Source organism: Cygnus olor, chromosome 5 (assembly GCF_009769625.2).
Source record: "Cygnus olor isolate bCygOlo1 chromosome 5, bCygOlo1.pri.v2, whole genome shotgun sequence".
Taxonomy (NCBI): Eukaryota; Metazoa; Chordata; class Aves; order Anseriformes; family Anatidae; genus Cygnus; species Cygnus olor.
Genome location: NC_049173.1, coordinates 12,952,297 through 12,979,320, shown reverse-complemented (window position 1 = coordinate 12,979,320; position 27,024 = coordinate 12,952,297). Strand labels below are relative to the sequence as shown.

At 43.3% G+C, this 27,024-nt stretch overlaps 1 protein-coding gene across 1 annotated transcript in view; it reads left to right on the top strand.

The window, feature by feature from the left end:
• The first annotated feature begins 1,799 nt into the window (after positions 1–1,799).
• EML1 (EMAP like 1) overlaps positions 1,800–27,024 on the top strand; it is an 80,776-nt gene continuing 55,551 nt past the window's right edge. Inside the window, 1 exon segment of the mRNA XM_040557229.1 lies at positions 1,800–2,236. Within this exon segment, the coding sequence (XP_040413163.1) occupies positions 2,170–2,236 (67 nt within the window). The 5' untranslated portion in view covers positions 1,800–2,169.

Sequence of the window (27,024 nt, the reverse complement as noted above, 5' to 3'; positions counted from 1 at the left end):
TATTTTCTGTCACATCACTGAGCTGATTTTCAGTGTGGTGAGCTGATAGGCTTCACTGTCAGTTTCACAACACCTTCACAACTAATTTCAGTAGGTAATCTATTGTAAGGTTCAGGTATTTATTTTCCTTCAATGATGCTGTGCTCAGATCAGGTTTAGATTTTATTTTCAAAGTGAATTTTAATTTCCCCTCCCTGAAATGGAGCTGTATTGCCCCTTTCTGTCCTATCTTCTGCACTGGCAGATATTGTAAAAGTTACTGGGTGTTTATTTCTCTTATCTGTGTAGTACTCTCATTGACAACACTTTTTTAGCTACCGATGTGATACTTTGGATATCCTTTTCCATTTAATTAATCTGGTATTGTAATTGCTACAGACCTATACAGAAACTGTTTTGACATTAAAGTCATGCACCACAGCATAGATCTCAAAGATTTTTTCCCCCCAAATTTACACATCTTAAGGAGGTACAGATTAAGCTAACATTGACATCTTATAGAAAGCATGCTGCTTGTGTTGAAACTGTCTCTAGCTAGTGAAAAATTAGCACATTAAAACACTTCTCAGCCTCAAAAATAACCTAATCATAGCAATAATCCTTTAAAATGAAGGAAATTCTTAATTAAAATCAGTATTAAAACTGAGCTCCACTTTTCTAGTATTGTAACTTGTCTGCCAGGAATCTCATGCATATATTTGTGCTGGTGTGTGTACACTTTTTTAGAACAATATGGTACTTTGGAAAAGTTTGATAGATTATGCATAAGATGGTCATGAGAAAACCTAAGGGGCCTTTGAAGATGAGAAAGAATCCTGGCTCATTTAAAACATAAAGAAAATATATTGTCCTTTTTGAAGTCATTCTCTGTCTGTCTGCCTGTCTCTCTCTCTAAAACTAAGCTACTACAAATTTCCCTTATTTTATAGCCTGCAGCTATAAAAGGCAGTTGTTTTTGTCAGATACAAGTTAAGCACCATCAGACTGGTTTGGAGATCTCTTCAACTCTACCGATGTTGGCACTAGCAATTCAGGAGGGAGCACTTTTCACTCCATTTTAATATGGAACTGATATCTCAGCCTAATTTTATAGCATATTTTTGTGTTAGCACTGCCGTGGTTTAGTGGTTGGTGAAAAGACTCATATATACAGAACTCTTGCCTGTAACTGGATCCACATGATGGAATCGCCATGCAAAAAGCTCCTTAAAGGACTGAGATCCGAGGAGAACACTGTGAGAGCCTTGGCATTTTTGAAGATGAAAGGTGCTATAGATATGCAATGCATTATTTTTCTCTAGAGGAGCTTGAAATAAAAATGGTTTTCAATCACTGAACACGTCAGCATCCTTAGCACAGGAACCGAAGTTGATAGGGCGTAATTTTACAATATTACTAACCATCAGTTTGGCACCACTACTCTCATAGCACCATGAATGGACAGTGTAAGAATGTATAGATATTTTATTTTAGTATCATATGTGAGGAAAGAGTACAGATAGCAGCGATGTTTGAACGAATAGCTAACGCTATAGAATGGCATTACGAAGTACAGCACATATCTTTATTATTGTGAGGGAACATCGGTCACAATGCTATATGGACAGAGGGGCCCGGTGCAGGCCCATGTTCTGGGGACCCCAGGCGTCGGGACAGGCCCGGGGGCGACAGCAGCCGTGCCGAGCCGAGCCGTGAGGAGCCGTGCGGCCTGGCCCGGCTCCCCCGCGGGCCCAGCACCGGCCGCAAGCGGCCGCTCTTGGCTCGGCCTCGCTGCCCCGGGGCCGCCCCTCGCCTCTCGCCGCTCCAACCGAGCGCAGCCCCGGGGCCTCCCGCTCTGGCGGCCGGCTGAGGGGAGGAGAGAAGAGGGAAGAAGGGAAGGGAAGGGAAGGGAAGGGAAGGGAAGGGAAGGGAAGGGAAGGGGAGCGCCGCGCCCCGCCCCGCGGCCTCCCCCTCCCCGCCGCCGCCCCGGCCGCGGCGGAGTGAATGTGTCGCCATGGCAACTGAGTGAGGCAGCAGCAGTGCGAGCAGGAGCAGCAGCAGCAGGAGGAGCAGGAGCAGCAGCAGGGACAGGGGCAGGCCGCCGCGGCCCCCGCCGCCTCCGCTCCTCAGTGCGCGGGCGAGGCGGCAGCGGGCGGCCGCCGGGACGGGCGCGGCGGCGGTGCGGGCAGGATGGAGGACGGCTTCTCCAGCTACAGCAGCCTCTACGACACCTCCTCGCTGCTCCAGTTCTGCAACGGTACGGCCGGGGAGGAGGGCGAGGGCCCTGCCGCGGCCCCGCAGCGGAACGCGGGGCAGGGGAGAAGGGGGAGAAACTTCGCCCCCGGCCGCCTCTGCCGCAGCCCGGCCCCCGCAGGCTGGGGACGCGGCTGTGGGGACACCCGTGGGGGGCTTGGGGACACCCCTGGGGCTTGGGGACAGCCGTGGGGAGCACCCGGCCTGGGGCAGGTGCCCCCCGGCCTTCCCCGCCCGGCAAGGGCGAGTTTTGGGTTGGGAAGGGCTGGGCGGAGTTGAGGCGGGCGGGTTGTTGTTAGCTGGTTATTTTTGTCCTTTTTTTCTCTCTGAGAGAGGGGTTGTTTGGGTTGCGGTCCGGGTGGGAGCGTGGAAAGGCAGCAGTTGGGCTCGGGATGGGAGAGGAGGAAGAAGGAAGTGAGGGACTGTCAGGATCACCGGAGGAAGCGTTTGGGAGCGGGGCCTGGGTAGCAGCGGGAATCCCTTCGCTGCTGCTGGTGGTGGCGGCGGCGGCTCTCTGGGGGGAACGCGGCTGAACATCACCGAGAGTGCCTCCTGGAGAACTTGGGAAACAAAACCCGGTATTCCGAGGTTAGCCGTTGCTTTTTATTTTTGTAGCAAAGTGATGAGCATTCGCAGTCCCGTGTTTCGGTCAGAGCTGGTTTGCGGAGCTGTGCTTCCTCCAGGTTGCAGCGGTGGTCTGGCTTTCGGCTGCTGCCTGAGCAGCTGGAGTCAGGTTAATGGTAAATTGCTCTAGCACAGCAGCTGCATCAAACGTAGCTTGCGTCTTCTCACGGAGAAGATGAGGATGATAAATTCTACGTGAATTTTCTTTGTGGTGTGGTGCAAGAAAGGGATAGGCTAGCAGAAAACTTGGACCTTGAGATTTTGGGAGTAATTCTTCAGAACGTGACGGACCGGGCTGTGCATTGTGCGGGGATGCAGTGTTCTCAGAGCTCCTCGAGAGAGAAAACTATGACTGGGTACGGGGGTTGTGCGCTAATAGCAGATGCCTGTTTTGCCTAATCTTGGTAAATATTTTATTGCAAGCATTTTTATAAAGAAAACATGCATCAATTTCTCTCAAACTTCATACTCTAATCCATTCATAAGCAAGCTGGCTTCCTAGCAAAATCTCTGGGCTCTGCTTTTACGCTATTCATGATAGCAGCATGCATGTGGGAACAGGAGGAGTAACAACACTCTCAGTAGTTTGAATAAGCGGAGGATCTTATTTCTGAGAACTCTCACTGCTGTTGATTTTGTAACTCTAAGCACATAGCATACATGATGAAAATACCCCCTCCCTATTTACGCTGTACATAGGTTTTAAAAATCTTGGTTAATCCTTAAGTTTTATGCTCTAGAATGGGTTACTGAAGAGATTATCTGCCTCCTTGTCATAGAATTGTAGATAGCGAGCTCAAGAGACTGTTGTAAACCTGTATTGTTCTGTGTTTATAAAAGGAAGTGGTTTGATTCAGAAGCCTTTCCTTTTATGAGTTAGCCTTCAGTGAGACTATATTATGCGAGATGAAGCAGAACAAGAGAACTGGGTCTTTGAATAGTGCCTTGAGGTGATCAGATATTTCACGCAGACCCATGAGGAAAAAAATACAGATGGAGGATGCCAGTGAAGGTTTTGAGGTTGAAAGAGGAAAAGAAAATTGCTTTGGAAGGAAGTGGAAAGCTCTTGCAAGTAGGATGGGTGCTATGAAAGACAACATGGAGTTGTGAGGAGGGTAGGCGTAAAGAAGAACTAGAGTGAGCAGGTGATGGACGTTTGAAAACAAATGTGATTTTAGCATAGGGTAAAGCGAAATGGCTGGTAGCACTTGAAGGGATCATCATTGTACGCTGAGAGGGTTTCTGTTCTGAGGATAGAAGAAAGGGTTAGTTTTCCAAGGAAGGCCATAATGGAAATTTCTGATTGCCTAGAATTGGAGAAACAATAAAGAGACTGCCTGCGTCTTGTGTCAGAACAGATCAGGGTGCGGAGCCAGCAGCGCTCCTGTAGGAACAGCCGCAGATAACCTGTGGGCTGCACAGGTGGCTCAGGGCAGCGAGCAGGCTCTTGGCTTGGCACGAGGATGGCTGCAGCTTGTCCCCTTGCCCAGTCCCTTCTCCCTGCCCTGGGCAGCTGGTGGCTGCAGGGGGATGGAGGAGAGAAGGGTGGGCAGGGGCTCGTGGTGGGCTGAGGGAATGGGGTCTTGGCCCCCAAGGGACCTGGCCTGGGGGGAAAGGGGTAACAGGAGGGCAAACTGACCCCAAGCCTCCCTTCTTCTCTAGAAACAGCTCTGTGTTCAGGAGAAGGGTTTTCCGTTTTAACCGTATACAGATCTGGTCTGCATGGTTGTGTAGTAACGTGGTTTTACGGCTCACAGTGCGTACAAATATCGTAAATGGAGGAAGACGGGAGAGAAGAAAGAGGCAAGGAAAATAGTTGCATTTTGAGCTGCATGTCTAAAATCTAGGACAAATATTTAGCGCAGCTAGTTCAAAGACACCTACTTTCTTCAACTCCGTTTTACAGAGCAGTGGGGTAGAGTTGGTGTTTGAGAGCCACTGTGCTAATGGATTCAGGTGTCACTCAGAGGCAGCATCAAAGCAAGAAACACAAACTTGCAGTGTGGTTTTTAGGTGTTATTTCATTCCGCTTTCCTTGCGTATGAACTTGGAGGAAATGGTATATGCCAGCTTTAATGGAGTCTATCACACTAATTTGCAATCTTCTTTTCAGAGGACAGTCTCTTCAGATGCACAAAACATTTTTGCTAGCTGGTATGCCTATTCTGTTTGCTTGTTTATTTATTTATTTTAGCTACAATACTAAAATAACTCTTGTTAGTGCCTGTCTAAGGATGGTTCTCAACTTGCATCTCACTTCCCAGGTATTGAGGAACACTTGGTTTATTTTGCATGTTGAAAAGTAAAGTTTGGAGTATTAACCATGCCAGCTTATAGGTCCGCTCCCTGGTATTGATGGAACTTTTATGTGGTTCTCGGATAGAAAACTATTATGTTCACCCTCAGTCAGGCAATGTTTTAGTAATGTATTCCTTAAGCTGAAGGCACAAGTGGTACAATGCTAGTAAGGCAGCCTAGTGTTGAGCTTTTAGTGTCTGCACAAGAACTTGCAGAGAAAATCATGCTGGGCACGGAACCCCACGGAGCAAGGTGCATACTGGAATTAGGTACAGTGCTCGTCTTGCCTCCTGGTCACTCTGCAGCTCGGTAGATCAGCTGCAGTGATTATAACCAGGTCAGGGACGCGGGTGGGATGGATGTGGGCAAAGGCCTTCAATTCCCTGTCTGTTCATAGTCATAACCATGATCTAAGGAACGTGACCTGCTGATAGCTGTGGGCTTGGTTATTAGGCGAGTAAAATATAAAGGGTGGAATTTGTGCTTTGTGTTCTACAAAAATGCCTGTGTAGACTTTGAAATGGAAGTGAGAATTTATCCTTGATTTGTTTACAACCTGTAGCATCTCTTTAGTATTCTTCACTTGGCTAGTGGGGAAATCATAGCTGTCAAATGGTCATCTCTGCAAACACAGGTGCCTTGTTTGACAGAAATAGCAAATTTAGAATACCCGGTAAGGTGGTAAAAAACGTGTAAAACAAATTCTAAATGAAATGGATTTCTTTGCAAAGGAAATTTTAAAGTGATATCAACTCTGTCAGAATCTATTAAATAAACAACCCCCCCCCCCCACCAAAAAAAAAAAAAAAATCCCAAACCCTCAACCTTAAAAAAGTAAAAACTTTTTTCCAGGCCTTCCCCCCCATCCCCAAATCTCCATTTCAGTCTTCCCCCAATCTCCATTATTTAGATTTTTGACAGGTAATAGTTTTGTTAACCGTCAGTTACCATTTTTTTCCCGAAATCGGGAGAAGTGAATTGTGTAAATCTGTTCACGTCCTAATTTTGGTCAGTGTACTTCCAATTTGAACCTTCTGCTTCTATAATTATCTGCCTTTCCTGAAAATAAGTTGAATATGTGTATGTTTTCTCTGACTCATTTATCTGCAAGTGGAAGGATGCTCTGTTGGTGAGGAAGTGAACTCCACAAGCAGGAAACATTTATGGACAGTTCAGGCAGTTTTCTCTTCTTTTGCAGTTGACTCTCTTACTTCCTCTCCCTGACCTTCCAAAACATGTCCAGTTACTCTCTTCCTACAGCTGGACCAAAATTGCACGATATCGTATGGATTAGGGAACGAGGGACGGTAAGCTGAGCCTTGTAGTTTTCAGGTCACTAGATCAAATCCATCAAGGTTAGAAGACTGCAGTTTGTTTCGCTGTGATCACTTCCTAGGAATAATGCCAAGTGAAATTGGATTGTCTCGTTGGACGGATTCATACCCCGTGAGGATGAAAAGATGTTGCAGACGTCTTCAAAGCAATGCTGAGAACTTGTCAATAGCATTACTCAGGTTTGTTGTTTTTTCTCGGAAGCATACAACGGAGAGAGGCAGACGTACCAGGCTTTCTCGTGCTTCATCTCTAGACCTGCTCTCTCCAGGCCAGTGGCACATTTTGACCTCGTGGAGGTAACCTGCACAAAGCATCTGCCAGTTTGGTAGGACAGCAGAAGACTTTCTTAGCCAGAATTGCTTGGAGAACGTTTTCTCATTTTTCTCTTCATTCCAGTTTGTTCTGGCTTTTCCAGTTGAAACCTTAGATATAACTGTGGCTTGGACTCTGCATTAAACGTCTCTTTCACATATTTTGAAGCCCTGTAGCATGTAAGATGAGCTTTGATCAACCAGCTTCTAGAACTCATTCTCTTCTATCCTGGAATTAGGGGGAGGGATAGCATACAGAAACACATTTTTGCGTGCCTAGTAATTGAATGCAGAATAAATCATACACTCTGAAATAAAAATAACTTGCTGTAATGGGCGCTTTCACAATATATATTGTTAGACTATTAAAGCTCAAACTATTATTTTTGGTAAGGCACTATATAAGTAAAATGAATTTGTCGCCCTTTAATTAGCTATGTATTTCCAAATCATAAATTATTAAAGCCCTTTTTAGTCATGAATAGTGTTAATTGTAGTCACTAGATTTTTTGGGGGGGATTGTTCTTTAATAAGCTTTTAAAAACAAATGAAAATATAGATCAGTTGTGAGAGAATCCTTCCGTCTTAGTCAAACCTCAACAGAGAGTCTGTGTCAGTGTTAGCAGAATGGAGAGAAACTGCAAGTATCAAGTATTTTATCATGAATAAAACAACATACGGAATTGTAAATTAAAGCATTGGGCTCTCAGCAGAAAAACACGCTTTATCTGATCTTCAAGGTTTTTTAAAAATTTAATACTTTACAGAACTGATGAAGTGAGTGTTTTAAGTTCTAATTAAGAATACTAAAACTCAGATTCTTTTATTGAAGCTTAAACCACGTGCAAACAATTCAAATAAGGCTTAAAATTATATTAGAAGTACATTATTAAAAAGTGAATACATGAGGAGGGAGAGAGTGAGTTCTCCAGTCAGTGACATACGTTTTAATAGGCTTTATCCTGACTTCCTTTGTTTCTTCTTGCCTTAGAAATTCAAGCTGGAAATCCTAAAGTTGATGCTGCAGCTCTTTTGTCAAGAGAAGTTTTGTTTAGCTGTAATGAAGAACCTGTCTTTTGATCATTAAAATCTCGAGGAAGATGTGAGAGAATAAGTAGGAAGGTTGCATGAAGTGCTATAATGACTATATTTTTGTCGGTGTTTGCTGTTTGCAAATGACACTAATTGGGCAGCCATAAGGTATTGCAAAAACTGAGAGGGAGTACGGAAGGAACTTTGGACGATGCTGTTCTTCCATGAAACACAATGAGTGTTCGTTCATTACGTAATTAAAATGGGGAAGTAGCTCCCTGAGGTTTTTTAGGGAGATGGGGTGGGATAATGATATGTTAACGTGATTTCACTAAATTAATTCTTTGGAAAGTAATTAAGTGAGATTGTCCACACTCCATTACTTCCAAAGAGTAAAATCTGACATGGTCCATCATTTTCTTGTCTTGCTTTGAAATGACTGCTTATTGAATAAATATAACGTTCATTTGAAGACTAGTAAGAGAGGTCTCTAACACTATTTTTGGATGATGTGGCATACAAAATTACATTTTTGGGTCTTCAATCTGAAATAAGCAGCTCATTGTGATAGAATAGCTTGCTTTTCTTAATAGCATAGACGTTGTGTTTGATTGGAAACTTGTGGAGGCTTCCTGCAAGAAGGGAAGAAGACTATTTTCTGGTTTAAGTATAACTTTTATGATCTGTTGCAGGTCAATATATGAAACGCTGCTTGTAGTCATCTGAGAGTTAGGAGCTCTTTCAAAACACAAGCTTGAGTGAAGCTTTCAAATGTGAAGTTTGTAAGATACAGAATAGGTTAGTACATTCCAATATGTAAATAGAAAAAAAAAATAAAGAATCATAGTTTCAAGCTACTAAAGGCAAATGTTTTCAAATGAAAACTTTGTAACAAATCTTGTCTTTCATGAAAACTCAATGTGTTCTTACAACTGTGGTAAAAAACACAAAACAAACAGAAGCAGCTTTTGAGACTTGCAGCTGTAGCTCCCCTTCACCCAGGTGACGATGGCAAGCAGCGGTGAGTTAATGTCTGGAGTTTCCCTGGGGTCAGCAGCATGAAGAGCATCTTCCCCTCTCCTCCAGGAAAAAAAATCATTATGAAACCTGCGGAAGATGCTGAAAGACAACCAGCTTCATATTTATTTTATGTTTACTAGAAACAAATACCATTCTGTTGCTTCCTTTCACTGTCCAGCGTTTTGTAAACCTGTTACTTTCTGGGAAGAATCCTCCCAGCTCCCAGATGGTGATACTGCTTGAAATACCTTGGGGGTCCGGCAGGTGGGTCCTCGTTCTGACCCCAAAGTTAGCACGTTTGGCTTCATGTGTTAGGTGACGTGCTCCTAACAATCAGTGTCCAGTGAATGCGGTGGCACAGGGTGGCTGCTTGCATGTGAGCAAGCTCTGCTGCGAGATGGGTGGTCTGGCCAGCTTGGCTGGGTCACAGGGGGCAACGGGGTCTTTATCTAAACTGTTCAAAACCCTCACAGGCATTAGCATGGCCGGAGACTCAGGCTGATCTTTATTAGAACTGATGTCTGCATTTCTCTGTTAAAGAATATCTAGTTTTTTTGCTGCACTTCATCCAAATATATGCCAAAATAATAGGGCAGTGACAGCCAGGACTTTGCTCAGCTAATGTGAAAAATCAGGCCATCTTTTTTAGGTTCATAACTGTGAACTCAAAAAACTGAGTTTTGAACAGAATTTTAAGATTGAATCTAAGGAGTCCGTGTTCGTGGATTATCTGAGGCCTGGATTTAAAGCATATTTAAAATAGCTCAGAGCATAACACAGTAAAGAATTGCTGATCTGTTTGGGGGTGAAATTCTGGTGCTGTACAGCTCACAGGAGTCTGGCTGCAGACTTCAGTAGGACTGTGATTTCAAACTCTGAAAATGCTTGCAGTCAAACTCTAGTTGAGTCTGAGAAAATAAGGATTCTTACAAATATCGTCTCATAGGAGGGGAAAAAAAATTACACCACTGTAATTTAGCTGACTCTGTATAATGCCATGCACACAGGGAGGTATGAGGGGAGGTTTTTCCTTTTTTTTCTTTCCCCTTTTTATGTTAGACAGTTTGTGTGCATGCGTATCATCCCAGTGGTGGCTGTTTTTCAGTTTGGAAATTAGTAATATCCTCTGTGTTCAGGTATTTTAGTGAGCTAATTAGGGATCCTTTGGAACTAAAGGTTTTATACATAAAACTTTTAAGTTAAGCATTTATATGTTTTCCCTGGCTTGAGACCTTTCTCTACTAAGAAGCGAGAAGAGATCCTGTTATAAAACTTACTCTTTTGGCGTGTGGGATGGCAGATGGGCAGGTGGGGTCAGCTACCAGTGGCACGCAGATGCATCTTTTCTTGAATGGTGTGCTGCGGGATCCGCAGCTGAAGTGCAGGATTCTTTAGAAGGGACATTACAAGATGCCCTAGCTCCGGTATGCTGTATTTTAGCACTATGTCTGCATTAGCAGGAAACGTAGGACAATGGGAAGACATCTGCAGAGCAGAAGAGTTGGTGGGGAGGACTCAGTTACCCACCCCTCCCACACCAGCTTTTCTGCTGCCAGGCGCTGCTGGGTGCCTGCCCAAGGCTTTGCAATGACGGGAACCCAGGAGGGGTAAGTGGCAATGACCATTGTACATGCACACTCCCGGTCCAAACTCAAACAGAAAGGTGGAGCCTGGCTCTTCCCAGTGGTGCCCAGCGCCCGGACGAGAGGCAGTGAGCACAAACGGGCACACAGGATGCTCCTTCCGAACACCAGGCAGCACTTCTGTGCTGTGCGGGTGCCAGAGCACTGGCACGGGCTGCCCGGAGAGGTTGTGCAGTCTCCCTCCTTGGAGAGCTCCGAAAGCCACCTGGACGTGGTCCTGTGCAGCCTGCTGTGGGTGACCCTGTTCAAGCAGGGGTTGCACCAGGTGGCCTCCAAAGGTCCCTGCCAGCCGCATCCATCCTGTGACTCTGTGAAATATCAAAGTCAGTGGGCATCGCTGCTGTGGCAGCTAGCGCCAGGGCAGTTGTGCTGTCTCCTTCTTTGAGAGACGTTGTCTCCTAGCCTCTAATTTCTTACCGTCATCCTTTCTAATGGGGAAGGAATATGGTCTGGTACACTGCTCGTGAAAGTTGCTTACTCACTGTTCCAGTCTGCACTTTTTTCTGAGGTTCTTCGTACTGTGAACAAGTCACCACAGGGCTTGTGTTGTGCTTGAGCTACAGTTCTGTAGGTCCAAAGATTTATTCACAGTTGTTTTTCATAAAGCTTATTAAGGTTACTGATAGCATTCAGAACTGAAAATTAAATGCTGTTGACTCCTTTGAGCAAATACTATTGCATTGGACAGAACGAAAATCCAGGCTTTAAATTTACAACTGTTCTGCTTTATCAGAAAACCTAAGCTCAGTCATTTTAAAGGGTGTGAGTATGTGTGTAACAGACTACTGGGCCTTTTTATTATCTAATAGCTCAGTGTTTCCACACCTGTTTTAAATAAACACAGTCCCAATGTTAGTGGCGGTTTGGGGTGGCTTTTTCCAATATGATTATTTAGTGTATGTTGGGTTTTGCTTAGATATTTTTTTTAGGACATTATCTGAAAGACTTGAAATAAGCATGTTATCAGCACAAGTTTAGAAGTAGTTTCTATCATACCCATAGTCTTTCAGAACTAATCACTTAATTCAGCTATAAATTTGTTATCTGAACTGTACTTCAACTGTCTTTTATGACCTGGGTGCTTGGATTTGGTTTCTGAAAACAGCAAAGAAACTGAGTCATGGGATTAAATATTCAGATACGGAGCTGAAAAATGTTTGCTGATGTGTTAAGCAAATGCTTTATAGCTAAAATAAATTGCAGTTGGAAAACATGTATGGTCTCCCAGGAGCAATATATTTCTATTTACTCTTTTTTTTTTTTTATGGAGTTCAGTGATAAGACATTTAGGTGAAACTTTGAAGCAATGAACAGAACAGAACGGTTTGTTCTGATGTTGTCTCGTGAGTTATTTGAGAGGTGCCTTTCTGTGGCTGTGATTCCTAGGTAGGATGCTCTTGCCAGGACCCAAACCTCTTACATGAAGACATACTCCTGGGTGAATAATGTGCTCACTTCTAAAATTTGTTTAAACAAGGGGATTAAATACCAGGGCAACCTACCATTTCTGTTTCCCCAGGGCAAAGCTTTATAAAAGGAAAAAGGATTTCTTTGAATGAAGCTGCTGCTTTTGGTAAATTTTATCTGGTTTCTGATGCATATTTATGTAATAATGAAATCATTCTAACTACTGACTTCACTACTGAAGTGAGCAGTGCTATGGTGCTTCAATTGTCAATTAAATAATACAACGTAACGTAGTCCGGGGGCAGACTGTATAAGGGACTTGAAAGGTAACAGGCTTGGTTCTTTAGGTGTTTTCAGGTAAGAGGACCTATAGGGTTGCTTGGGAGTGAAGGTTAACAGGCCTCCAGAGAGCTGGGGAAGCGGGGTGACTGTGGTGGAATATTCAGGAGACCGAGGTTCCCATTTTTGGGCCACAACACCTCAGGCAGATAAGCTAACGTGAACATGCTGCTGCTCCAGAGAGGTCTTGCTTCCTTTCCTGCTCTGCGTGGTTTTACCCACTGAACACTTGACAGACTAATTTGTCAGAGTTAATTTAACATGCTAACCCAACAGCAAAGTCTGTGCCGTGTTTGTGTGTGGTACTTTGTTTTTGCTTTTGCTGGGCTCGTTTTCTGCCAGGTCAGAGAATTAAATCAGCTTCAGGAGGCAGCAGAAGATAAATTACAGGAATAATGGTGCTGCAGACAAAACGGGCTTCGAGATGGTCTCATCTCCCCTTGCAGAACTGGACCTGTGCTTTGTCATTGCAGCTGCTCAGGGCACCATGTGTTGAGCAGCATCAATAAATTAATTCAAGTTAGAAGGGATACCCGACTCTTTTTGTGCTGTGGCAGACAGAAGTGATTCCTTCCCTCTCCCCCCCCTTTTTTTTGTCTTGTGCCAGGCGTGGTGGCAGAAGGTAAAGTTGTAAAACACCCTGCAATGCAATGCAGGGAAAAGGCAGACAGCCACTAAAAGACTGCAATACAGAGGAAACGTGATTTATAATTGAATTAAAAGTTTGTAGAGGTGGAAAATTACACGTGGATCATAAATTTCATTTTCACGTCAGTTACCCATTCAGGGCACAGTGGACTAAGATAAATTTTTTACCACTGAGATTCCTGCATTTCTGTAGGGGATGTTTGGCTTCTTGGTCACTTTCATGTGCGTGTGTGTGGTTCCCCCTCTGGAAATTATGAATCTCAGTATTTTGTAATTCCTGTGTTCTTTGCAGAACATGACATCATGTTTGATTCATAACAGTATAATAGTTAGCTGCAGCACACAGTTGTACTCAAAATATTTTTATCTACAAATTTTAGTTCTTAATTGCATGTCACGTTCTCATTTTTGCACTTTCAAACTTTATAACTATGTGTTCCTTAGAATTTTCTCTTGTACTTTTGAGAGAGAAGTATGATTTCCATCCAAAAAAGTGATGAATGATCTTTTCTTTGTACTGCCTTTTTTGGGAACATACTGTTTTTGGGGACACATTGATCAGATTATTCCACAGCTTTGCAGGAAAAGGCGTACCCTAAAAATAGAGCAGGAATTAATCAGTAACAAACATCAATGCTCTGCTGCCGCTCTGTTCTCAGAATCGTGCCTGGATGGCTGTAAGCGAAGCATTTCACTTGCTTACAGCAGTCTTGGTGAAAGCGGAAGGGGGAGATCTGCGAGATCTCTGTGCGCTGGATAATTTAAGCGTAAATGCTCTTCCGGGAGCTAACAGCCACCTTGATTGGTCTCACGTAGAAAGGCTTGGGTTAAGAACCTTGAACTGTTGTGTGTCCTCTTGGTTTACTCTTCTTTGATTCCGAAAGGTTGAAGTAAACGTGTAAAGCAGCTCCAGTGGTTCCCACGAGGCTCTGTAGGATTTTGGGAAGCCCAGAAACCACTTGGCTGCTGCTGGGTCATTAACCTCGGTGGCTGTGCCTCAGAAAGTTATGAGAGATTTGGGTGCGTATTGTTCCAGGAGGGCATTACTTCAGGGTTTGTCTCCTTTCTAGTTTTTATTTTTGAGTTTTTAATTTAAAAATTGTTTAGCCTCAGGGAGGCCTCTGAATCTAAGCCTTTTGCTGCCTCCTGAATTTGGCAGTTGCTTCTCTTAGTTTAAGTCTCTAGGCACGTGCAGTGGGAGCTTTGAAGTAGCTGCTGCCTGGCTGAAGCCTCTCTAGGGGCAGGGAGAAGGATGATACAGTTCATGCTTTTGACTTTTTTTTTTCTCTTTCCAGCCTGTAGATATTTAACAGCTTGAAACAATACACAAGAATAAGTGAAGCTGCATTTAGGGTCTATAAAAATTAGAGAATTGCAAAGACTATATCATTTCTGGTTTGGTTTGAATTTTAAACAATCATTAAAATCAATAGTGGTGATTTTTTTTTTATTCCAGAGTTTTAATATTTCGCATTAGAAAGTGGTTAATCCATGTAAGAAGTGGAATATGAGAGTTAAGAGGTAGACGCTGTGTTACAGCCCAGTTTTCTTGCAGCATGCCCTATGGGCTGCTGACAAGTGGTATGGAGCGCTTCCTATGCTAGTATTAACTCAGATTAGGAGATACTAGATTTAGTATTATCTAAAACGAATTAAAAAAACGGTGTTGAGCCCTCATTGCGCATTTTAGGAGGCTGTCCAGGTCCATCTGCTGCCCAGAGCGCAGAGGCGAGGGGTGCTGTCTCGCCCTGCCCTTGGGGGCACAAACCTGGTGCGAGGAGCGGGGCGCGCTCCCTCTCCAGCTCATCCGAAGCACCAGGCTCTGGGTTGAACCGGCAGCTCGCTGGGGTTCTGTGCCAGAGCTGTTTAATCAACCCTTGCAGACCCCCTGGGTTCAGCAGTGGAAACTGTTTTTGTAACCCAGCGAAGCATAACTGTCTTAGCTTTCCTGACGGCTATGCGTTGGGGAAGATTTATCATTACTGTAAATGCAGTTGTAGCTTTTATAGTAGATATTTCATTTCTTTTATACAGCAGTGTAAATGGTCTGTTTTTACTTGCAGTTTGTTGTAGTACCTTTTGTTCCGCTGCACAGATACGTGTTCAATTTCTCTTTGTATATAACCACTTGTCATACTAAAATTAAATGTGAGACCTGCATAGTAAACTGAAATCATTCTGTGCTGGAAGCAGCAGTTCTGTGACTCCTGACAAGTGAGGGGTTTGTATGGTGAAATCGTTCCTCTTCTGTCCAGTTGCTGCCAGGAAGAATTGGGTTGTTGGTTACGAGTCCTAGTTACCTGTCCTTCAGGGCTCCGCGTTTAGGAGCTGTGTACCACGCAGAAACGTTTATTGCCAGTCTGAAGGTAACAGAGTTCATATCTTCTCTGAAATAAAAAGCGAAAATTATTTCAGTAGCCAGCCCCAAAAAATCTCTGCAACCTTGATCGTATTTGCCATTTGCACGAGTTGAATTCCCACTTCCATGGCTGCGGGAGTGCAAATTTGGGGCAGTAAAACAAGCGCCGGCCTTCACGGCTCCTCCCAGGGAGCGCTGGCATCGGGTCCAAAAAGCCCACGAGTGTCATTGCACTGCTGGTAGGCACGAACCTCGCAAACAAATGAACACTGCATTTTCCAGATGCTTTTCATCTTTTTTTTTTTAATGATAAAAGGTGCAGCTTAAAAAAAAATGGGGGGAAAAAAAAAGCTTGATGTTTTTGACAGACTGCCACATGATAATTAGCTAGTAAAAAGGTGCGGGCTGGCAAGACACGAGGTATGAATGATATGCTTGTTCATATGCATTTTTCTTTAAGCAACACCGTTGCACTGAAGATGCAACCCTCTGAACAACTGTGCAGAGCAGAATAGAGCTGTATCCATTTGAAATAATCCCAGACTAGCTGGAGAAACCTACTGGCACTTCCATTTCTATTTCAGAATAACCCTTTTGTCCAGGTAAGAAGTTCTTAATACAGCATATTATGCATATAATCATATAACTGTGTGTGCTAGCTTCCAGTTAAATCCAGTGTCTTATTTAGTCATGTTCAAATTAACTTTCTAGAATAATCGTCTTTTTATCACATTGTATATTCTGAGCATTATCCTTCCTGCCCTTTGTATCCTATTGAGGTCACAGGAAAGAACAGCTGAAGACGATGGCTCTTTTGTTAGTTTTTATCAAGGAGAAGGAGGAATGGGCAGAAGGAGGAAAGATGAAGCAGGGTCTTAACTACAGCGTATGAATCTTAAATCATCCCCCAGGAAAATGGATGTATTCTGGGTACTGTGCCTGCTGTGAGCCTAATCCCACAGTTTGTGCCTGCACACCAGTTCTCAGCCCCTTCACAAGACAAATAAGGACCCGCTCCCTGCTCTGCTCCCCCTCCAAGCTCCCAGAGCCGCTGATGGAGGCACTCGCCGACGACTCCCATACGCTCCTCACGGAGGTAATTGCGACCCTGCGTGTACTGACTTGAGGTATGGGGCAAGCTCTTCCATACAGAAAGTAAGCACCAGCAACAACTACCTGCGTTGCAGGGACTTGTCCAGTGGCTTCTGCATCAGCAGTCGGGAGCTGGTTGCGAGTGCCTGGCACTAGTTCACTTGTCGGTGCTGTGTTTTGGCTGGGTGCAGGCATAGCCTGGAGTCAGTCTCTGCCTTAGTGCACAGCTTCTGCAACCAGATGTGTTCATCTGGGTCTGCCTTACAGAAAGTTTCAAGTAGTTCAGCTCTTTTCTGAAGACCGCAGAGAGGAAAAAACGGTCTGTGTAGCACTGGTTTGGTTCCTTGAGAGAATGCCAGGCTGAGCTCTCCGAGACTGGGCGCTGTCGAGGAGGGACCCTTCCCCATCCCGCTGCTGGTCCATCCCGCTTGCCAAGCCAGCAGTCTTTCAGAAATCAGACCTTGCAGCAGAGACTTGAGCCGCTAAAATAGCGGACCGCACATCTGTGCACACATCAGGCTTCATCTCAGCAGCATAACTGAATGTGTTCCAGCCCCTTGCCCCCAGACTGGCCTTAGCCCCCCACAGAACAGCTAAGGAAACCCCAATTTAGGGCTGTAGGGATAAAGCTGGATAGATTTTACCCTTCAGCCACTGTGATGGATGTGGGGAATGTGTTTTCTGTTCTTTCCCAGCTGCTTTGCAGCTCCCGGGCTGCGTGGAGGAAGCAGGAGGTGCAAAAGCTGAGCTGGGGGAGGCTGCAGCGAGCTGGGATGGGGAGCTGTGAGCAGGTCAGGCTTGGTGAGAGAAGGCAGGGCAGGTCTGCTGGGGGGTGCTAGGAACCACAAAAAGGAGGAATAATAGGACAAGTGGTGAGGAGACTGAACAGGCTGAAGAGCAGGCGCCCCCAGAACCCGCATCATGAAAGCATAGCTCCTGGCAGAGACTGAAAGGGAACGCAGGTTTCTTGGGTCTTGTCTTCACTCTGCTGTAGGGAGTTACCTGAAGCAGTATTTCGTGACCTTCCGGTGCAGATCCACAGGCTGATGCCATCTTGTTGCCGTCAGTTATTTCTGTGGCTGAAAAGACACAGTTGGAAAGTTTAATACCTGTGGACAAATTAGGAAGACTATTAAGCTTTTCTTTTTAAGCTTTTGAAAGTTAGATGTTAGAATGAAGGCTGTGTAATGAAGCTTAAAGTACAACTGATTTATTCATTTGTTGCAGTTTTTTTAAATTACTTTAGCATTTCTTGTAATTTTTGTGGGAACTGTGCCTTGTTCATTTCATAAGCTAGGCTTTCCTGGAGTCCAATAAATCCAGTAAATGAATTTATCATAAATTTAAAGTCCAGGCAATACGAAGCTTGTAAATTTAATAGCTGGTTCGAAAGCCTCTCTTTTTCTGTCAAGAAGATCTAGAAAGGCATAAATTGATAGCATGCTTATGAAGTTGTCTTGTTTCCATTAAAAAAAAAATAGGGGGAGGTGGGGTTAGATACAGTGACTTGTGGTTGCGAATGTCTTGGTGATGCTTCCTGCTACGGCCATCGCTTGCTTGCCTATAACGGGATGCCTGGTCAACTAGACTGCAAAGTAAAAAGTTTAAGAGAAGAGAAAAATGAAAATCAAATGCTTGGTTTTAGTGAAGAATCAAAGTTTGGGAAGTATGGTTACAAATAAAACCATTTAGCGTGAGGAGCTCTGCCACTGTAGCCCAGGGAAGTGTAGCTCTGGATTTGGGCCTTCTCTGCTGTGGATAGAGCCTGACATCTGGGATATTTTTACTAAATGCTAACGTTAAATATTGGCAATGTGACCTCTTGGTCTGTGTGCATTACCATGAGAAGTTTATTATGTTTGTGTATCTTACATAACTTTAAGTATTTTCTGGCCGAAGCATTTCCTTACTAGATTTCATTCTTGTCTGTCTTCTGCTGAACTGAAGGGTATTTTAAAAAAAAAAGGCATCTTCTGCTTGCCTTGTCTGCCCTAGAAAATTGCTGTGCTGAGAGCAGATATTGTTTTCTGCGGCATCTCTTCAGTGCATTTGGGAGAAATGTTTTCCAATGACTTCCAGCCTTTTTCCCACCTCTCGTAAATCTAGCAATTTTCCAGGCTCAGTGTGCTGCTCGCCTTATTGCCCGTGGAATTCATTGCTGTGTGCCACTGAAGAAGCTTATTGTGCTTAGGTATTGTCTAGGGTGAGTCTCATCACCGAAATAAACGTTACATGCTCGGAGACAGCTAATCCGTGTTCAAGACTGCTTTTAAAAATGTTCCTGTTTGAATCATAAAGATCGTAATGCTAAGTGGTGTCCTGGCATGTTTTGAATTTGCCTTCTGAAATCGTAGACTAAAGAGGAAGAAAAAGGAAGGATCAAAGAGGAGAGGAGGGAAGAAAACAAATTTTCCAGGTTCCTGAGAGAACCATCAAAATACTAAATGAGTTTAATTCAAGTGGCTGTACTTGCCCTAGCTTGTGTCGGTACAGCTGGATACAGAGGTCCAACTGCTGTGAGGTTCCCCAGAGCCAAGAAAGAGTAAGAGACCATTTGTGCTAGTGCTGTATGGCCGTATTAAACCTAAAGGCTTGTCTTTGCCAGTCAGCTCGGCCTTATCTTGAAGCTTGGAGCTCAGAGGCTTTGGTAGCCACGGAGGTGACGAGCTTTATTGGGCAGGCTTTCCGCATGTTTTATTGGCGCTGGCGTTTCAGCTCAGTGCCGTTAGGAGATGGCCTTTAGAAAAGGATTCGCTCAGCTCCCCCTTAGCCCATCTAATCTCTCAAGCGAAACTCTCAGGGGAGAAGTTTTGGCTGCCACCAGCAGGAGGTCGGCCCCAGGAGGCCCTCGAGGCAGAGCACCGGCCGCGCACCGGGCTCCGGGGGCTGGCTCTGGCAAGGGCAGCCCGGGCATCTGCTGGCTCTGTCCCTCCTGCCGAGGACCGTGCGTAGCCCTGGGGAGATGCAAGGCTGTGTTAGTCGGTCAAACCGCACTTGTAAGCTTTTCTCAACACACCCGAAGTCTGCAAAATAGATTCTCCCTCGCTCCTTCCTTTCCTCCTCCATGAAAACTGGAATCTCCTTTAAAAACAGGCCACGTGAGTGTTGCCGTCGCATAGCCAAATGCCGTGGCGGATGGGGCTAGCCTTGGAGCACAACTCCTTCGCTCTGTGAGGGTGGTGGGACCCCACTTACGTAATGTGCTGCAAATGGCATCGCAGCAGGCTGACATTTCTGACAATACTGTGCACCCTGTTGTAATAAAAATATGATCTCATGCTAGGGAATCTGCTGGTGGGAGGGGGGAATGCAAATCTCCTTTAAATAGGAGAGTTGTATCTTAAACCAAGTAGCTTTTCAGAGGGATGTTTCTCTGTTTCCTGAACAGAACATGAAATCACCTTTTTTTTTTCTTAAAAAGAGAATTGAGAAGAAAGAGTGTTTTGCCTTCCTTCCTTGTATTCACTAAAACGTGTGATCATAACATTTTAGAATAAAAAAAATATTATTTGGCATAAGTTATTGTTTTACTGTGTATCAAATAGTTTGAAGAGGTAGCTTTGATATCTGTCAGAATTAAATGGAAGGAAGACTTAGCCCCAACTGAAGATGAAGATTGACAATGTGGGAAAAATTCCACTCTGTTGTGGGCTTCCTGCATGGTTTTGTTCCCCTCTCCCATCCAAGCAAGACGGCCACAAGATAATTCAAGTACTTCTCACAAACACTAGATTAACTGGCAGTAGTGGAAAAAAATGTACCTTACTGTGAAAGGAAACACTGAACAAGATGTGTTTTAGAATAAGCCTGGAAATAGTTTTCTAAAATTGAAGGACTTTTTTTTTTTTTCTTCCTTTAATATTTAAATTGTAACTTGTCTTACTGACAACCTATAATGAAACCTAATGTTATACGGCATTAATTCCAGACACTAAAATATTCAGGAGGTTCAGAGTTCTGAAGAAAAGTCAGACCACTGCTGGAAGTGAAGCCATTAGCTGAGAACAAGTAACCAGAGTTTGCAAAAATGATAAATCTGCCTTTGACTTCGGTAACCCTTTCTGCAGGTGCAGGAGGAATGTGTTATTCTTTTTGTATTATGCTGCTTGGTTCGAGTCCACAGAAAACAATTTGGAAAGATGGTAAACCTTCAGGAAAAAGCAGAATGTTTGGTGGTGGCTATCTCTTATTCATAAAAGGTATTGATTAGAGGCTGAGGTTTTCCGACTCTCAAAGAAACTGCTTACGAAACATGACAAAACACAAACCGTTTCAGATTGATAACTATGGATTTCCTACTGTTGCTGAAGTCTCAGTTTTAATAGATCTTTAATTTCTTAAAAGAAAGACGGTTTTGCTTATATATTTCTAAAGTTTAACACTGTTTAAAATATGTTTTAGAAACTTTTGCATATATGATTACGATTTTCATAAAAATGCAGATTATAGAAGTTAGATTAAGAGTTAATGGTGCGAGGAAATTTGAGTGTCAGGTACTATTCCAATATCTAATGCAGAAGTTTGGAAATGGAAGAAATGCGTGCTAACATAAGTAGTTGTTTAGATGGTTGTATAGTGCTACCTCTAATGTACTGTAAGGCTGCATTTAATTGCTGATCAGCTAGTGGCTGATGTCTCTTAATGGTTTCCTGCTAGTGGGGATCAACATCTCCTTGGGGAAACACATAAGTACGCAAACAATACAATGCTGGTATGTAATGCACAGTCGCAGGTAACTTCTAAAGCTACCTCGTCATCAGTAGTCAACAGTAACTTTTAAAAGATGTTCTAAATGAGCTTTCTTGCCTTTTAAGTCTGTTTTGATTGCAAGTACAAGCAGGTCTTTCTGCTTTATTTGCTTGATAAGCAGTTGAAGAATCTAGTGGAGACATCCACTTTTCTTAAGGCAGCGACAATATATTGAACTGAGTACTGGTAAAGTTTCTAAGAATTTATTGTATGTACCAGTGTGTGGAGTTTATTTGCACGTGGTTTAAAACGCATTTAGCATAAGCAAATCTTGCACCTAGATTGGTTCTTTTTGTCTAACAGCGCAAAAGAAAAGCGAAAGTCTTATTAGCATGCATCATGTGACAAATCTGAATTCATCCTTTGCTAGTTTTGGTAACAGGACTTGAACACTTAGCAGTAACTCTGCCGTGAAGGTCGGCGTTGCGTAGGCGCTCTCCCACCTTCCACTCGTGCTTTTGTTCCCTTACCCCTAAGGTGGTGGTACAGTCGGGTTCCTCAGAGCATCACTTAGAATGCAAAATAGTAAAGCACGGCTGTGCTCTGCCTGACTCGTCTGCCCTTAGATAGCTCTGCTAATTACACCACCCTTTCCTTTCTTTACAAGTTCTATAAAGTTGTATCTTTAGCTTTTTAACTCTAGGCGGAGCATATGGGGTCACTCTTCTCAAACTACTGACCTTGTAGTAATAATACTGCTACAGAATGCTGTTTTTGCTTTCCTGGCTTTTGTTTACAATGTCTTTTTATTGTACAGACTGCTCCCAGCAAAGCATGGAGCAATGATAATTTGGTAAGCTGTTCCCGATTGATTTGCATGCTCAACAGAGCCTGCACAGTAACTCCGCGCTGTAAAGCGTTTGCATTGATGAAGCTCTTCTCGTGAAAGTTCCTCTAATTTATTGACATGCTGAAAATGTCTTCTGTCTTTCACTTGGGCTCTGTTGGGGAAGATCATTTTTTAACTGGTTGATTTCCAAATTGCATCTCATCTACCATCTGCTAGGGAGAAAACAGCGAGCTGCTGGCCTCAGCTTGTCAGCTAGTGGCAGGTCAAGGGCACATGCTTATAATTTTGCTGTAGCAATCGCTGACTTGTTAGCCATGAGGAACTTTCTGAGAATTTTCTGTTAAGATCATTTTCTTTTTTCTCATTTTGTTAATGAATACAGAGCACCCAGCTGTGAGATTTTCAGTGATGATTGCTTTTATAGATTGCCTTCTTTTCACATTCTGCTTCTAATTTTAGGAAGTTGTATTCCTTTTCTTTAACTTTCTGGTGGTAAAGCTGTAAAAGGACAAGTTATTTGTCAGTGAATGTTTGGAAATACAGTAATAGACTTTTACAGTATTGGACTACAATAGCTAGCTATATTGGAGAACAAAATACTGCTCACAAAAATAACCGTCTGTAGTCTATATAAAGTATACAAATATTTGGGTTACAATTTTTTCTAGAATAGTTCAGGCGTGGTCTGTTCTCACATGATGATTTATGTTAGTTTTACTATAGTCCCTCTTACATCACCTTTCTCATGGGTTCCCAGTGCAATGCGGAGTACGGCATTAGGAGGATATGTGGGATAGTGCTGTCCTCCCTCCTCCTACGCGTACATACCTTCTGAGGACACGGAAAAACTAATCTGGTCTGTTCAGATTACTTTGCTGTGCGATGTACCTGATTGTATCCAACCAGGGCAGCTCCTTGCGATGCTAATCGCTCTTAAGCACATTGATTTGAATAGGGATTGAACTGAAAAGTTGTCCCACCCGTTCAGAGACTGCATGCAGCTGTACCTATACAGGTTTAGAGACAGGTATGGTGTGTCCATAGCTATCAAGTTTAAAGATTAGACTCGACTTCTTGTTCCCCAGAATCAAAGCTTTCCAGATAAAAAAGCATATGTGGTGTTTGCTCTCTTATCCTATTATGCATTTTTATAATAAAATGCAATTCGAGGATTTGACATAATAAAGTTCATTCCTGTAGCATTCAGCCGGCAAGCAGTTTTGCTTTCCAGGACTTCGTGTAAAGCAAGACAGTTTTACAGCTCTAACCGTAGTTAAAGATTTCTGTCTGGTTTTTCTCTTAACCGCACCAAATAACAAACTTAAATAGGATAACATTATTTTGGGCTTTAAATCCACTTGCTTCTCACAGCGGAAAGCTCTAATCTGGTCAAATCAGGGTCTAGCACACCAGTCCAGTATGTACCAGACTTTCGGATAAGCTGTTGCACATATGTGTTGTCATTGTCCCCCAGAGACGAGCCTGGAAAGCTGCTGCTGTGTTTCAGGTATGGTATAATGCTTTGCATCAGGGAAGTGGATGGAGGAAAGATAGTCTGTGTGATGCTGTCGACACTAATCTTTTAAACAAAGGGGCTTGGTGTTGTGTTGTCAAAGGAAACCAAACTGCTGTTTTATTTTCCCATTGTTCTCCTGCACAGAGATTCTTTTGGTCTGCCAAAGACTGCTGACATTATGCCGCAGAAAGAGCCACCAGAATACTTGGTACTTTCCAGATCTTGTGTCTGAGCCTGGCAACTGTGTCGTGGCTGCATTCCACTGTTTAAGTGCCACAGCGAATTGCTCATTTTCATTTTGAAAGATCTTTTTGTTTTAAACCTTAGATTTTAATGGTTGTTTTTCTTTCTAATTCTCCTCTTAGCACTCTGGTGCTGACAATTCAGACAGACTGCATCAATCAAATAGATGGCGTGGCTGACTTTCGTGCCCCAGACTGAAAGATGCATTAAACGAACCAAAAAGGGAGGACAGGATTTTAAAGTAGGAGATGCCTGCCATATAGGGATTTTTTTCTGCACTGTTAGAGTTTCAGGCTAAACAGATGGCATTGAGAGAGGTGAGGCAGAGAGATCGTTTGGAAGTTAGTGCTAGTGTGACTCCCAAGGAGAAAATAGTTCCAGTAACTTGATATGTTGCATGAGATCTCAGCGATGATGTGGGCAGGAGAAGGGGAGGTTGCCAAATGTGTACCAAGTGACATGTGCAGCTTCTGACAGTTTTGCAAAGTTAGTGGAGTCTGAAAACAGAAAAATTGTTCTGGAAGTGTAACATCTTTAGTATTCCTACCTGCTTTTGCTAGCGTACTAGGTCAAAACTGATGCATGGCCCTGTCTAATCTGAGCTGCAGGGCTGTGCTTTAGTGTCATGGGCTTTTCAGCAGCTCTTGTGCTCTGACATACACTTGGCTGCTGAGAGCGGAGAACTCTGTCCATGTGCACGTTTCATAAGGCTCTAGTGGTGCTGGTTATTAGTGATTTCCAAGGAATGTAAATATTTGTACCAATACATTTCAGAAGTGTGGAGAGTGACATACTTGCTGATATCTCAGAAAGTATTGCTACCAGTTGAGCTCAATTCAGGCTTGTTGGCACAATCTATGTTTTTACCCTAGAAGAAAGGCATCACTGTGTGTGGGTGATGCTGACTTTTCTCTGCCATTCTTTGCCATGGTTTCCATCATTTGCATTATTTAACTTCTGCAGAAGACCACTGCTGGAATTTGCCATCTCTAGAAGGCTTAGATTTTCTCTTCCAATATTCTGCAGTGCGTCTAAGTTAAGGGACAGCTCTGGCCAGGGCTGTAAGAGGCTGCTTTTAGTGAGGACTGTAATGGTGTCTGGCAAGCACACCTGCATCATGCTAGGTTCTTTCCAAATGCATAATGCACAGAAAGTATCCTGAAAAGTTTGGGAAGTACTTCATTTACTATTTCATCCTGTTAATTGGTACGCTAAGGAGACAATGTAGATTGAATAAACTCAAACTTGCTTACCAGTCGGAATCAGTATCTAATGTTTCCATTACTTAATCAGCTGTCATGGTCTGAGCTGGACAGCATGGTCTCAAAATTAATGTCTGGATGAGGCAAAGGTGAAATATGTTTGTTTAATGAAGTAGTTCTTTGGGAAAAAAATGCCAAATCTGTTTTAATTTTAGCTTTTTTATATTTGTATTTAACAATGTGCGGAAAATAAGTGAACAGTTGTACAGCTTACTCATCTTGAAAATCTACAGACACTTGACAATGCAAAAATAAATGCAGATAGTTTCCTGTTGTTGTTGTTCTTTTTTCCTAAAAGAAATGCTTTTAACTCTGAGAGCTCTTTTATTTGCTACATCGTTAATTTACAATTCAGATTTAGGTTTTCCATCAGGCTAAAACTAGAAAATAGCATTCATTTTAATATGCCTCCCTCTAGTAGTGGAAGTATGTCATTTTGCTTTACCCTACGTACAAAGAAAAAATCTTTCAATCCTTCTGACTTGCAAAGAGTGTGCACATCCTCTTGTTGGCTGTGCTTCAGATGTTTCTTCACATTTGGCTAAGTTCAAGTAATAAATTGCTGAAAAACTGGAAGACGCTCTGGAAGCAGATTAATCATCTGACTCAGTATTGTCTTGTAGTTTGCCACAAGAAATCTTTCCAATCTATGAGATCATGGATTAGCTGGTTGGAAAATTTAAAGAGTGCATGAAGAACATTCCCTTTTTTTTGGTGCATTCTCTAAAACCTGCAGAATCTCAGCAAAGCATAAATGACAAATGACTGTTCTTTCCAAGCTTTAATACAAATGTGTATTATAATGAAAAAACAGGCATCTGAACTGATACTTCCTCATTTTATGTAACTTTGGACATTGTAGGTGGCGTTAATCTCATGAGATAGTGATCTAGACTCGCATTACAATCTGCGAAAAGAAATGAGCACATGTAGAATATGATTCACTTCAGAGTTCTAAAAAAAAACAAATTGCATAAATTTCTCTTTAAAAATAAAAGTACTTAAAAATACTCTTTTTTTTTCCCATTCTTATTTCCTTTGCATTTCTTCCCATCTTCCTCTTAAAAAAAAAAAAAAAACGGGGGGGGGCAGTGATTAATTCCAACATGCTATGGGTGCTACCGATGTAGGCGATAGGATGTCTGTTCTACTGGTCCGTGGGCAAAAATGGTGGTGGTGACTGCTGAGTAGATGTGATGCAGTACGTAATGCTTCAGCGTAAGTTGTTAGGATTTACGGTCTCCTTCATTTACCTTTCAAGATTGTGAGCAGCTGTGTTTTTTATGATAGCTGGATTGCAAAGAGGGCACCAAATCTAAATATATGGACAGTGCTGAGAAGTTGCTAAAGTTACCGAATTTACGGTCACAAAAAGCAACGCATACTGACATAATGGTGTTCTTGTAAGATTGTAAAACTATGCAGTAAAGTTTGTATATTACTACTGCAAAAAGTCTGTCTTTTTGGTTTTCTTTAAAAGCATGGTTTGTGTTTCTTAGGGATCCCCACGAAGTGTTCTTTGCGTTGTTAAAAGAGGCTCTTTGCATTGTTACGATAAAGTGTCCCTCAGTTGCATTAACCTAACTGTGCCATGAAAATCCACGTAACCCAGCTGCTATGACAGCGCGCATGGGGACTGTGCGAGCGACGATGCAGCCTCCGACTGAACCGTCCCAAGGCAAGGCAGTTTGTAGCCTCTTGGCCCTGCATGCGTTCTCAATGCCCCTCGTGCTCCTGGTGTGGCCTGTTTTGGGCAGGATGCTTACGTAGTGTTTTACGTAGGAGAAAACGTGGAATTCCTAATATCCCACCTGATCCACCCCTGTCCCAGCTCCATGCCGTTCCCTCGGGTCCTGTCGCTGTCCCCAGAGAGCAGAGCTCAGCGCCTGCCCCTCCGCTCCCCTCGTGAGGGAGCTGCAGGCCGCCGTGAGGCCTCCCCTTGGCTTGCTCTGCTTGGGGCTGGACAACCAAGGGACCTCAGCTGCTCCTCACACATCCCCCACTCCAGACCCTTCACCATCTCTGTAGTCCTCTTTTGGACATTCTCTAACAATGAAACATGTAGTTGCTTTACATTTAATATTGGCTTTCAAATAATAATAAGATGGTTCTGCTCAGTCTGTA